The following is a 13,135-nucleotide window of genomic DNA, read 5'->3' as shown; positions in this document are numbered from 1 at the left end:
GGGGAGCACGGCATCTTGACACCGCACAGACTACACACGCACTTATTCCTGAGAGGTCCATGCAGGATAGCCCCCTCTCTCTTCTCTGCTGGGGGTGGAGTGCGGAGGAAGGACTGCTTTGGGGAAACAAAGCTACCCGCATCACTGCAAACAGACCATTTCACACACTACTGGGAGCAATCATGAAACTCTTCCCAAGCGGGGTGCCTGGGAGCTCTCCCTGCAGCCTCCGGGCCTCCTGGGGGGAGTATGGGGGCCCCTGGTCATCATGAGTGCCCTGTGAGTCTCCCTGGGATGAAGCACCCTGGACCCACCCCCGTGTCAGCAGACCCACTGGACCCTCGCTGGAGAGTGGACGTGGGGACGTGGCTGAAACAAGAATGAAGCTGGGCACCCCTCACCGCCCTGGAGCCCCACACCAAAGCGGGCCAGTTCCAGCAGCAAAGAGTTTACAGTATAGTTAGGACTGAAGAGCAAGGTGGGACCCGGAGGTCTCCAGAGAGCCACCGCTTTAAGGCTTTTTGGAAAAGGGGTGCCTGCTCCCTGGTGCCAGGGGCGCCAGCCACCACAGGGCCCTTTCCCAGATGTGCCTGTGCTCAGGTGACAGCAGAACCAGACTCTGGACAGAGGCAACGTCCCAGCGGCCGAGGTCTGACAAGGCAGGGCCCGCTCAGCCGCAACACACATTTTCTCCTTATTTATTAGAAGCATCGGGAGAAAGAAAAAGAAAAAAGCACTTGAGGAACTTAATCTGTAAAGTCCACACCGCAATGAGGAAAACCGAATTGTGTCCTAAAGAAAGAAACCCTCCCAAACGCGCATTACTCTACTTCTCTTAGTAAACATAAAAAACACAGAGAATGGAACACGTGGGTTTGGCAAAGCCTGTTTTTTTCTTTCACAAATTTCCCACCACTGATGGATACAGCCCTTTTTTCTTAACTAACGTGAGATATATTTTCATCAGTTAAGTTTATTTCTGCAAAGTAGAGTAATTTGCAAAATAAGCTTGTGGTTGCTAAGGGAGGGGGTGAGAGCCACGTAGCCACGACCCCCCCCCCCAGAGACGGTGGGCGCTGCCCAGAGGATTGCACACCTCGAGGTGTGCCCCCTGCTATCTTGAGGCACTAAATAAATCAAATCGGTTTGGAAAACATGAAGTTTGTAAAGTAACAGATCCCAAATTTTCGGAACGCCACTGGAGCCACTGGGTGGTGATATGGAAGAAAAAGTCCACAGTAACTTAGTGAATAGAAAGTATTCATTTAAGAGGAAAAATGGAGTACCAAAATCCAGGAACAGAAAACAAATGGAACTTTCCATGGAAAAAGAAGAGACATTAACACTGTTCCACTTTCAGAGGAGATCTGAGCAAACAGCACAACGCGTTTCATCCCCGCAGGCCAGCGGAGCCCCACTCCACCTAAAGGTAGCCCTCCAAGGAGACAACCCGGTGACAATATAAGGGTGCAAAATATTGCTCTGTGGCATATTCTGAAAATAATATAAAAATAATTTCTATAGTACAGTTTAAACTTGGCTTGTAAAATATCAACATAACAGCATAAAATCTACAAACAGAATACGCTTAAAAACGCCTTCCTTTCACAATATATTATTTTTTTAAAACTCATGTACCCAGGTAACGCAGATGCAGGAAGTGTGAAGCAAATGACTGAAATAACCTCCACTGGAGTTTATAAGTATCTGGGATTCTTCTGGAAACTTGCTGTCACTTAGAGACATTCGACCTTCCCAGCAGGGGAAGTTTGGCCAGACCCGATTGGATGGGAAGGTCGCTCACCAGCAGGGCAGCTGCGCAGCCCACATCTAGGACCTGCACCCTGGTGGGGCTCACGGCCTTTCTAGAATCGCGACTGGCCATCTTCCTTTTCCCCAGTGCCTGCAATCCACTTCCTTTTCCCCACTCCACAAAGGGCCCCCAAGTCATAGAAAGACATTAGGGGACCTCTTGACCCACATGTGAAAAACACAGCAGTTTCTAATAGTTCTTGTGCAGCCTGATGAACTCATTTGGTCTGAGATGTCTGGCCAGGGACCAGGGCTAAAGAGCTCTTGTGAACATGGGGGGCTGGACCGGCCTGTTTAACAGAACAGTAGGCTCGCTCAGTTTTTAACACTGTTTAGAGGAAGGGTGGATCCAGACCTCTCACAAGAGGAAACGGCTATTTGTAAACTACGTGGACGGAGGGCATCCTGTCTGATAGGAGCGACACCCACAGGCGCCCGCAGGTGAAGCAGCCAGTGACCAGGTGGAGGAACTGGGGCCCTTTCAGGCGGCCGGGGGAGGAGCCTGGTGGGGGCGGGGCCTGGAGCTCAGGCTTTTATTTATGGCACATATGTCAGGTGGGGGTGGGGCGGAGGTGACTGAAATTCAAGGAGCTAGAACAGGGCACTGTTGTTTTGTTTTGTTTTTAAATTATTTATGTATTTATGTATGTATTTATTATTTTTGGCTGTGTTGGGTCTTCGTTTCTGTGCAAGGGCTTTCTCTAGTTGCGGCGAGTAGGGGCCACTCTTCATCACGGTGCGCAGGCCTCTCACTGTCGTGGCCTCTCTTGTTGTGGAGCACAGGCTCCAGACGCACAGGCTCAGTAGTTGTGGCTCACGGGTCTAGTTGCTCCGCGGCATGTGGGATCTTCCCAGACCAGGGCTCGAACCTGTGTCCCCTGCATTGGCAGGCAGATTCTCAACCACTGTGCCACCAGGGAAGCCCTGTTGTTTTGTTTTGACTTTATTTTTTTACTCTTTTTTTTTGGCCGAGTGGCTTGTGGGATTTTAGTTCCCTGGCCAGGGGTTAAACCCCTTCCCTCAGCAGTGAGAGTGAGAAGTCCTAACCACTGGACCACCAGGGAATTCCCAGGTCACTGTTTTTTGATAATACCTAGGAGTTACACTGCCTGGTTTTGAAGGTTTTCCTTTTTCCTCTGGTACTACAAATGGACCATTTTTATTCTCAGTTTGCCTGCCTCCCTCCTTTCCTTCCTTCCTTCCTTCCTCCCTCCCTCCCTTCCTTTCTTTTTTAACCTGGCAGAGAGCATGAGAAAGATAAATTTTGGAAATTTCTGGTCGGCTGCTTTCATGTTAAAAAATTAAAAAACAAACACGAGATTACTTTCTGCCTCCTTGACTTCTTGTGCGTATGTGTTTGGCTTCTGAATGCCCAGGGAAGCATTTTCCAGACTGGCCGTTGCACCTCCTGTGAGATGCAGGGCAGGAGCTGGAGTCTACACATGAAGCAGTATTTATTTCCTGTGACCTCACAGCTTTGGATGGCAAAGCAGTTGGTCAGCACGACGTGAAGAATCAGTCCAAAAAGCTGCCACAAACCGTCTTGATGAGATATTTTTTGAAAACTACTTTTTTTAAACAAAAGAAACCCCAGTAATATGACGGACGTGAATGTTAGTAATTTCCACACATTGAAAGTATTATTTAGCATGAAAAGTAAAACTTCTGAAAAAATTTAAGATCCTATGTAATTAATAATTTTAAGGAACCACTTATGTAAAGCTTGAATAAATTACTGAAAACACGTGCTGTGGATATTTAAAAACAAAAAGGAATTACGCACAGGAGATACTCAGATTAGTTTATTATAATTCTTCAAACAAGTAAAACAAAAAATCCCCTCCCCATTTTTTTGTTTGTTGTTGTTGTTGTTGTTGTGTGTGTGTGTGTGTTTTCCGTTTTTGCTGCTCTTTATGTCCGGGGGGAAAGCATTCTTTCTGGAGAAGAAGCTGGCTCCAATGAAGAGATGGTCTACCTCCTGTGTTTTCTGAAGATACAGCCACAGCGAAGCTGGGCACCTTCTCCTCTCTTGGGATTATTAGAGGCAATTCTAAGGCTCTCACAGGTTTTAAAGGATTCTTTTGCTAGTGAGGATTTTACCCATTGTATCCGTATTTCTTGGAAACAAGATCTTCCCTTAGTGAGGCAGGTTTAGCGCCTCAGTGCCCTTGGCCAAGAACGGTGTTCTCCAGAGGTAATCTTGGAAGGAAGACGCTGCATACTGCTGCTCAGAACAGAGTAACTAAGGACACTATTTTATTTCTTAAGAAATGTAAGGAGGCACCAAAATAGGGATGTGATGGGGCTGCTCCTAATGTGTTCTGCAGCCACGGTCAGGGTTACCCGCACCCTGCGGAGGGGACCCCGATGGGAGCGGCGCCCCTCCACCTGGCTGATCCCGGACAGATGCGGGTGGGGGGCGGGGTAGGGGTGGGCTTCCTTCCCGGCGGCCCTCAGCCCCTTCCCTCTGGAAAGAGGCGCAGGCCGGGTTTCAGGGCGGCCTAGTGGGAGCTTACACAGTGACCGCAGGGTCAAGTTCTCGCCTCTCTCCTGGGGCTTCGATGGTCGCCTCCTACGGCGCCCTCCGGCCACGGTTCACTGCGGAAGTGTCTTTGAAGGGGAAATGTAGGCAGGGTGTCATCTTTGCTCATATATGGGCAACTCCAAATAGTGAATTGGGAACCTTGCCTTTGGGACCCAAGGTGTCTTTGGAAAGCTCCTGTCACCTGAGCTGCCTGGCACCGGGAGCGATCGCTACATCTCACCGCGCCCTGCGAGGTAGGTTGTCCGGTGCCCATCCTACAGACACCCGCGGCTTTGAGGGCAGTGTGAATGTCGCTCGAGCCGGGGGCTGTGGGAGGAGGCTCTGCTTATGAGATGGAGCCGCGTATTCCTAAAGGGCCACAGAGACCACCAGGGCGCCAGCGGGCGGCCAAGCGTCCTGTCCTCCAGGGGCCCGGGAAGGGCACAGGTGGGAGGGAGCCCGAGGCAGAGCCGCCACCGCGGTCCCGGGGCCGCGCGTTCGCTTTGAAACCCTGGGTGGCACCGCTCGCACGCAGGTGACCGCTACATGTAAGAGGTCAGTCGCCAGGTTAGAGAAAAAAGCCCCCCCCCCCGAAAAGAGGCATGTAAAACACTCCCTTCTAAAAACAAAGGGGTGCAAATTTCTTTACTTCTCTTATCGAGGAACAAAAATACTCTTGCAATGGCTATTCAGTTTCCACAGGTACGAGGCAGGTGCTAGCTAGCACACCCACTTCCAACAGTATGACTGTTTCCTATCCGTCTACTACCTGAGTGGCGTCAGTGTAGGTTCAGGCACCATTAGGAACGTTTGACCAAACACGTACACAGCACGTACAGAGGATCGCCGGCCTCCCGGTGGACCAGGGCGCGGAGGAGACACCTACAGCACGGAGAGGACAGCCCGGGGCAGCGGCGCGCGCTCAGGGCCGGGCCGCGGGGGCCTCGCGCCGCCGCCGCTCCTCGCGGCAGCAGTACGAGCAGTAGTGCTCGGTCTCGGCGCGCCCGTAGAACGCGCACTTCTCTCGCTGGCGGGGCCGCCCGGGCCGCCCTCACCGTTCGAGCGCGCGGCCGGCGCGTCGGCGAACTCCAGGCCGTCGCGCGCCGAGCCGAAGCCGTTGGCGTAGGTCTGCGACTTGCGCTCGGCCGCGCCCGCCGCCCCCGCCGCGCCGGGCAAGGCCCCTGGGAGGCGGGCGCCATCAACCCCACCGTGTTGACCGTGCGCAGGGCGGCGGCGCGCGCGCCGGGCGGTAGCTCAGCGACGACAGCTCGCGGCTCTGCCGCGGGTACGAGGCGCACCGCCGCAGCACGCCCACGGCCGGGGCGCACGCCTTGTCCCGCGCGCCCCACCGCCTCCACGTGGATAACGCTCTGGCGCCCCGGCGCCGGGGGACTGCCCCCGGGGACCGGTCCGCTGGCGGCCGCGCGCCGCTGCCGCCGCCGGGGCCCGTGGAGGCCGCGCCGCGCGTCTCCGCCCGTGCCCCCTCCGCCGACCGGGGGTTCGCGCGCTCCTTGAGCCTGAGCACCAGCTGCGTGGGGGGCCCGGCGAGGCACGCAGGGCTCCGCCCGCCCTCGGCCTCAGGCCTGCGCGGCGGCCCCTTGGCCGTAGAGGCGGCGGGGGCGTCGCGGCGCCGCTGCTCCTGCTCGGCGCTGAAGCGCTCCTGCGCGCTGGTCAAGTAGTAGCCGATCATCATCTCGTGGAACTAGTGCCGGTGGCTGGTGAGCAGCAGGCCGGCGAAGATGAGCTTGCGCTCGCCCTGCATGGCGGCGCGCAGGATGTGGAGGTTCAGCTTCACGTCCGTGCTGTACTTCCAGGCGTCGCCGCGGGGCCCGCCGCCCTTGTCGGCTGGCGACGCACCTGCTGCCTTGCCCGTGGGCGACGGCGTGGTCTTCTCCGAAGGCGAAGTGCTGGCCGAGGCGCCCGATTCCTCCTTGCTGTCCTTGCGCGCCCCTTGGCCTTCTTCTCCTTGCCGCGCTCGGGCGCGTCACCGTGCTTGCCATTGGCTGACTTGGAGCGGCTCATCGGGCCGTGCACCAGGCCGCCCATGTTCTTCTTCAGCTGGATGCCCACGGAGTCCGCGCGGGTCTTGTCCTTGTCCTTGCGCTGCTTCTCCTTCTCCTTGTCCTTGCCGTTCTGGCTGTTGGAGTTGCTGCACAGCGAGTCGCGGTCCGAGTCCAGCGAGTCGGGCAGGGACTGCACGTCCTCCCCCGCCGAGGCCGTCGGGGACTCCGGCTGCGCCAGAGGGGCCTGCGAGGGAGAAGGAGGGCAGGGAAAGGAGGAGGTTAGAGACCAGCTGTCCCCACGCGGCAGATGGAGGCAGACCCCTCCCCCGCGGTGTGGCCTCCGGCCTCACTGTCCCCAACCCGAGCTGTGGCCCAGCCTGAGAGTCTCCTGATTCTCGAGCTAGAGCTGCTGCCTTCAGAGTCCTCGTGGAGACTAGAAAAGAACACCCACAGCCAAGTCATCACATAGTCCATGCAGCTGGACTCTGGAGCCAGACTGCCACGGATTGTCACTTGTGCCATCAGTAACATAGGGTATCAGGACCTGCCTCAGGGAGCCCTGTGAAGATTAAATACACGTAAAGGCTGAAGTACGAAAGCACTCTGAGCAGTGCCAGCTTGTCCTGGGTACTGTGTGCCGGGCACTGCCCTCCTTGCTTTCCTCGTGTCACTTAAAAAAATATTCGTCACGATTCCCAGTGTATGGTTAAATAAACTGACGTCTGGGGAGGACCAATTATTTGTAAGTTTTTTGTTTTTTAAACAAATCCCTTTTCCTGGCACTTTATTACTGAGATCACAAAAAAATCAGTCCGATACTTAGAGCGAATCCCTCTTAGCATCTGGAGGCAGGGCCAGCATGGGTCCTCCCTAGGGGAGGGGGCCAATTGGAGCACCAGCCCCTTTCTCACAGCCCTCCCCTCCTGGAGGGGAGAGAAGGAGAAGGAGGGGGTGCCAAGGAATCACGCCCTCGGTTCCCTGCCTATTCCAAGGACCCACACACACTTTTATAATTAATTCCGCTCCGTGGCAGCACATCGTGTTCCGATCTCGGCAGAGAGAGTTTTGTGTTGTGACTTGCCTACGGTTTGTTTTCTGAGTAGGGGCGGGTTTATTCCTCTCCTTCCGGAGAAAATAAGGGAAGAAAAACTCCCCTAGCCGGAGCGCGCGCCTACGTCCAGACTCGCAGGCACACGCGCACACAGGCTCGCGTTCCAGCCGGAGCCGGGGCGGCGGGGACCGCGGGAGGGGCTGGGACCCGGCGCGGGGCGGCACCCCGTGGGGGAGGATGCACCCCGCCTGCCCGCCCCCGAGCCGAGTGCGCCTGCCGCTCCGTCCTGGCGCGCTCCAAGCTCACCCGGGTCTCGGAGGGGATCCGGATCCACGTCACATTCATGTAGCTGTGCAGAAGGTTCAGCTTGGCTTCTAGCGACAGGATCAGGCTAGAGAGAGAGGAACACAGAGTGAGACGCGCCCCAGCTCGCCCGCGCGCACCCCGCCCGCCGGCGGCCATCCTCGAGGAGCAGGGGCGCACGGCGCCCAGCCCCTTCCCGGGAAGCCCGGGGACAGCCCGCCCCATAGGGCGCTGGGGGAGGAGGCACAGGGTAGGGTCTTATTGGGCCAGCCGGGCCCAATAAGTTATCGTTGTCGTCTTTCCCCCACTCCCAGTCCTTCCCTGGCGTCCACCGCAAAGTGCAAAGGCAGCAGCTTGTGCTCCGAATCCTTCAGGGGGATCACGGCTGGGACGCAAAAAAGAGAGACCCGTGCCAGGTGGCCCAGGGCGCGATGGGAGGCTCAAAGACCCCGCCACCCCCAGGAAGGACAGGAAAGGGCCCCCGAGACCAGGTGTCTCCGTGATTAAGGAAACCGAATGGGGGTGTACACAGGACCTCTATGCCAGTAGGAGCGTTAAGGCCAGAGATTTCAAAACCATCACTAATAGTTTTTTTAAATTCCTCTTTATTGTGGACCCTGAAGAGCAGCTGGAGACGTGACCTGGCCTCGACATGGGTCAAAAGGCAGGTGCCCTCTTTGGGCAGCAGACAAAACAAAGCTATTACTACTTCTGCCATTTCTGAGGAAGGATCCAGGCCAGACAGCACAGGGAGCAAGGTCACCTGGGAGGGGGCTTGGGGCCAGACCCACCCATCTCCTCCCAGAGGAGGGGAGCAAGGGCTGCCGGCCCATCTGCTCTTTCGGGAGTTCATGCAGCAAGTCTGTGTCAGTGTGGGACCCAGGGACCCCGTCGCCCTTGCCACAGAGAGCTCACATCCCGGACTGGAGACTGGATAAACAGGTGACATACAGCTCATGCTGTCAGGCGGTAATAGCGCCCTGAGGGTGAACAGCAGGAGTTTGGCAAACCTTTCTGGGGTGGACCAGTGAGCCTTCCGAGGAGGGAACGTGCAGGTAGACAAGGCAGTGAGGAGAGATGGGCCCCTCACTGCACAGAGGGGTTGATTCATCAAAGTATGCCCCTGCCCCGGGGAACCCGGGACCACCTCAGAAAGGCTGAGGTGGAGGCGGGTGTTTACAGGTTTGTCTGGGATCTGCTGGGAGCTTCCGGGCCCGGTGGGATCAGCTCCCTGGTGCCGTTGTTGATGTCAGGGGCAGAGAATGGGGAGACGGCTACCCCCCCATTTCTGCCCTCGGAGCAGCAGCCGCATGGGGGCTGCACTAAGCTCCCCTGCAGGCCCCACCTGAGGGTCAGGCCCCAGCAGAGCAGCACAGGGGCTCGGCCAGGCCAGCAGCTTGGTTGCTGGAGCCTGGCTTCCTGCCTCCGTGCCAGTGGCTGGTGGAGGGAGAACTGGGTGCTTCTGTGAGTGCTGCTGGACATGGTACGTGTGGGTGCAGGGCCTGGTGAGCCTTCACTCAGACCCTTCTGGGGCCTCCAGCAGGGGCTCTCGCCTCTGCTGTCCCACCGGCTTAGGAGGGAGGTGTGGCCAGGCCCCCTTCTAGATGGGGAAGTAGGTTAGGAGCTGACAGCTCCTGGGTGGGCGCCTCCCTGTTTCAGGCCTATCCTTGCCCCTGGAGTGCCTCTCTACTGTCCTGATTGAGCACATGGGGCCTCCCACACGCTGTTTTCCGTTGGCACCAAGAGCCCCAACTTTGGGGACAGTGAGGCCCCAGGCACCACTCCAGGATGCAGGGGGCCTTCCTCCTGCCCAAGGTTTACCTGACCTCCTCCTCCTTACTCCTCTCCCGCCCCCACCTCCCAGGTGCTGGCCGTGAGTCTGGTGTCACTTCCCCATGTTCATGGCAGGGGTGCCATGGCAAAAACAGAAAGGCAAATCAATAAATAATAAATACATAAAATCTAAGATTGAATACCATTAGTAGTTGATTGTCTAATAAGAAATCGGAAACATTGACTCAGTGCTGCCCTCCTGTGCTGCTAAAGAGACACAAATAATCCTCTTCCTCCACGCCCCCCACCCCCATCCCCCAACCCCCCATACAAGGGAAATACAGCTTTGCTCCGGATTTTCCTTTTCACCTGGATGGGGCTGGGGGGCACTGTGCTCTGGTTTGAGAGGTCAGGGGCAGCTTGGTCCGCCTTGGCTTGCTCAGTCCTGCCTTTGTGTGGCCGTGACACACAGGCCACCCCTCCTCCCAGGGCTGAGCTGCAGGGTAGTCATGCCCAGGGAGGGCTGCAGGGCTGGCTCAGGACCAGCCTCCCCTGGGCCATACCCAGGAGCTAGTCCCATAGCTCCAAGAGTCACCACGACAACAGAGAGAGGTTGGCCCGGCTTCCCACCCGTGGGCGGGGGCAGGGAGTAGAGGCTCCCTCTGTAGACAGGGCAGCGTGGCTCCCTGGAGGGCTGGGTACAGGCGCTCACCCCAGGGCCCCAGGCAGATGGCCAAACCAGAGGATCCAGGGAACGGGCCCAAGGACTCTATTTTAAATAAGCATCCTCCGTGGGTCTTAAAATCAAACAAATCTGGGAAACATTGTTCTAGAATAATAATCTGTTAGGGACAGTTTCAGTAGGTGTAGTGTGGGTGATTTGGGGTCTGGCTGTCCACCTTCCCAGGGGACAGATGCCTTGGGGGCATCTGCCCAGGCCGGCTACATTTCCCAGTCCCCACCCTAGCGTTAGGAAAGAACACGTGCTGACTTGCGCCCGTGGGGCATGAGCGGAAGCCCTGGGTGAAGTGGTTAGGCGTGGGTGGCCCTTCTCCCCTACACCCCTTCCCACCGTGGTGCCTTCTGATGACGGTGGCCCTGGAAGGCATCAGGAGTGGGCTCCCGACTCCCCACTTGGAAGGGACCTGCCTGTTTTAGGAACACCCGTTTTAGACTTTGCAGGAGAACCAAACTTGTATCACATGAAGCCACTATGATTTTGGTTTATTTGTTTCAGATAAACCAGCTAAAGTTGTACAGCCCCCCTCAGCCTCCCTACCAAAGGGCTGCTGGGAATTCCTACACTCAGTAGCTGGGCTGGAACGGACTTCCTGGGCTCCCCACCTTGACCCCCCACCCCAATACACAAAGCAGAAGGTTGGAGTCACCTGAAGGTGCTAGAGCCTGACCACCCAGCAGGCTCCCGGCAGCCTCTCAGCCTGGATGTCGGAAGGCATCTTGTAGGCAGAGGGCACAGCTGTGGCCCGCTGGTCAGGGTTGAGGCTGCCCCACCTGTACCTGTACAGCCTAGGGTGGCCTCGAGAACAGGCCCTCTGTGAGCCTCAGGTACTTCCGATGCTTCTGCCTGTCACTTTACACACTTACTTTTCCCTGTTGGAAACCTGGCCTCAACCAATGAGAGGGGGAGCGATGCAGCGACTCGCCCTCTGGTGGCAAATGTCAGGAACAGCAAATGCTTTTCAAAATAAGCCTGCCAACTTTTTTTCCCCCTTTGAAAAAACTCTCTCCTATCTTTTAACCTGGAAACATATAGGCATTTCAATCTAGCTTGGACAAGGGGTAACTGAAGCAGCATCCAATTTTCAGTACTTATTTTCCAAAAAAGAATGGGGACCTCTGGTTTCTGTTTGTGATGTAAAAAGATGAAGGAGCAATGTCCCACCAGTATAACAACAATAATCTAGACAAACTGCAGATTCACAACTTTCTTTTTTTTTTTTAAATAAATTTATTTATTTATTTTGGCTGCGTTGGGTTTTCATTGCTGCGTGCGGGCTTTTCTCTAGTTGCGGTGAGCAGGGTCTACTCTTTGTTGCGGTGCGTGGGCTCTAGGCGCGAGGGCTTCAGTAGTTGTGCTGCGTGGGTATCAGTAGTTGTAGCGCACGGGCTCAAGAGCACAGGCTCAGTAGTTGTGGCGCATGGGCTTAGTTGCTCCGCAGCATGTGGGATCTTCCTGGACCAGGGCTCGAACCCGTGTCCCCTGAATTGGCAGGCGGATTCTTAACCACTGCGCCACCAGGGAAGTTCTGACAACTTTCCTTTAACCCGTCTGAGAGCTGAAGTCACAGGCAACTGGCTAGCCCCAAATCGAAGGAAAAACAGGTGCCTTTGAGGAGGGATGGACATGAGCTTAATAGGGGCAGACTCAGTTGGACCCCCTTGAGAAGAATTCAGCTAAAATTGGTAAAGGAAGGGTGTAGCCTGGGGCCACAGACATAAGGGAAATTCACAAGCACTTACAGGCCCCTCTCCATGGGACCTGACCTGTGTTCACAAAAAGACTGGCCAGAATTCTGAGAAAGTGTCCTTCATGGACCTTTCCCATCTGTACTGTGGAAGAGACTGCAGAGGACAGGGCAACACACACCCTTGGTCTTAGGGCACTGGGCCTTTCCCCAGTAAAGCTTGGGGTGGGAGCAGGAAATAGGGAATAAACCTCTTTTTCCCTGGGGGAGGGGCAGGAATATGTGTTGAGACCAAAAGTACAGCTGGGGGAGGTCACTCCCTCCGCCCAGATCCAGGGACACAGCACCTGCCTAAGACAGAGGCTTAATCAGAATAGTAGAAACATTACGCTTCTGGGCTCCCCTCCCACACCCAGGCTAACAAGCTGCGAGTAATAGCAATCTAATGCCAGGAAGGGGGCAAGAATATGGAGAGAGACCCTTGCCGAAGTGAGGCGCAGCACAAAGCGTGCAGCAGACAGTGAGAAATACCATCCCTACCGTAAACACAAGATATAACTAGAGGCCTTTGAGGGCTGGGTAACCAGCGTAGCATCAGGTCCCGACTAGACTGACGCCAACCCCATGAAGCAAAAGGAAAGGAATCAAAACGATCTACCTTAGTCTTTACTGCCCTGCTCAAGATGGCTGGCTCTCAACAAAACATTTCTGGCGTAAGAAAAGACAGGAGAAAACCAGCACATTGACAAGAGACGGGACAAGTGACAGAACGAGGCAGATATGACACAGGTGTTGATACTATTAGACCTGATTTAAAATAACTGATTAGAGTGAAGTCAGAAAGAGAAAAACAAATACCGTATGCTAACACATATATATGGAATCTAAGGAAAAAAAAAAAAAAAAGGTCATGAAGAACCTAGGGGCAAGACGGGAATAAAGACACAGACCTACTAGAGAATGGACTTGAGGATATGGGGAGGGGGAAGGTAAGCTGTGACAAAGTGAGAGAGTGGCATGGACATATATACACTACCAAACGTAAAATAGATAGCTAGTGGGAAGCAACCGCATAGCACAGGGAGATCAGCTCTGTGCTTTGTGACCACCTAGAGGGGTGGGATAGGGAGGGTGGGAGGGAGGGAGATGCAAGAGGGAAGAGATATGGGAACATATGTATATGTATAACTGATTCACTTTGTTATAAAGCAAAAACTAACACACCATTGTAAAGCAATTATAC

General features: G+C 55.3%; 1 protein-coding gene across 1 annotated transcript; it reads right to left on the bottom strand.

The window, feature by feature from the left end:
* Positions 1–2,650: 2,650 nt before the first annotated feature.
* Positions 2,651–12,624, bottom strand: OTUD7A (OTU deubiquitinase 7A). The gene is given in 9 exon segments (XM_082386941.1): positions 2,651–5,368; positions 5,371–5,523; positions 5,526–5,577; positions 5,580–5,681; positions 5,683–5,768; positions 5,771–6,038; positions 6,042–6,284; positions 6,287–6,583; positions 7,697–12,624. Coding segments are annotated over 9 exon segments (1,533 nt in total). The 5' UTR covers positions 7,919–12,624; the 3' UTR covers positions 2,651–5,258.
* Positions 12,625–13,135: the final 511 nt, after the last annotated feature.

The sequence above is a fragment of the Balaenoptera borealis genome (genome assembly GCF_965194805.1).
Source record: "Balaenoptera borealis genome assembly, chromosome: 3".
NCBI lineage: Eukaryota > Metazoa > Chordata > Mammalia > Artiodactyla > Balaenopteridae > Balaenoptera > Balaenoptera borealis.
Note: the sequence above shows the minus strand (reverse complement) of the source record. Positions and strands in the feature narration are given on the sequence as shown.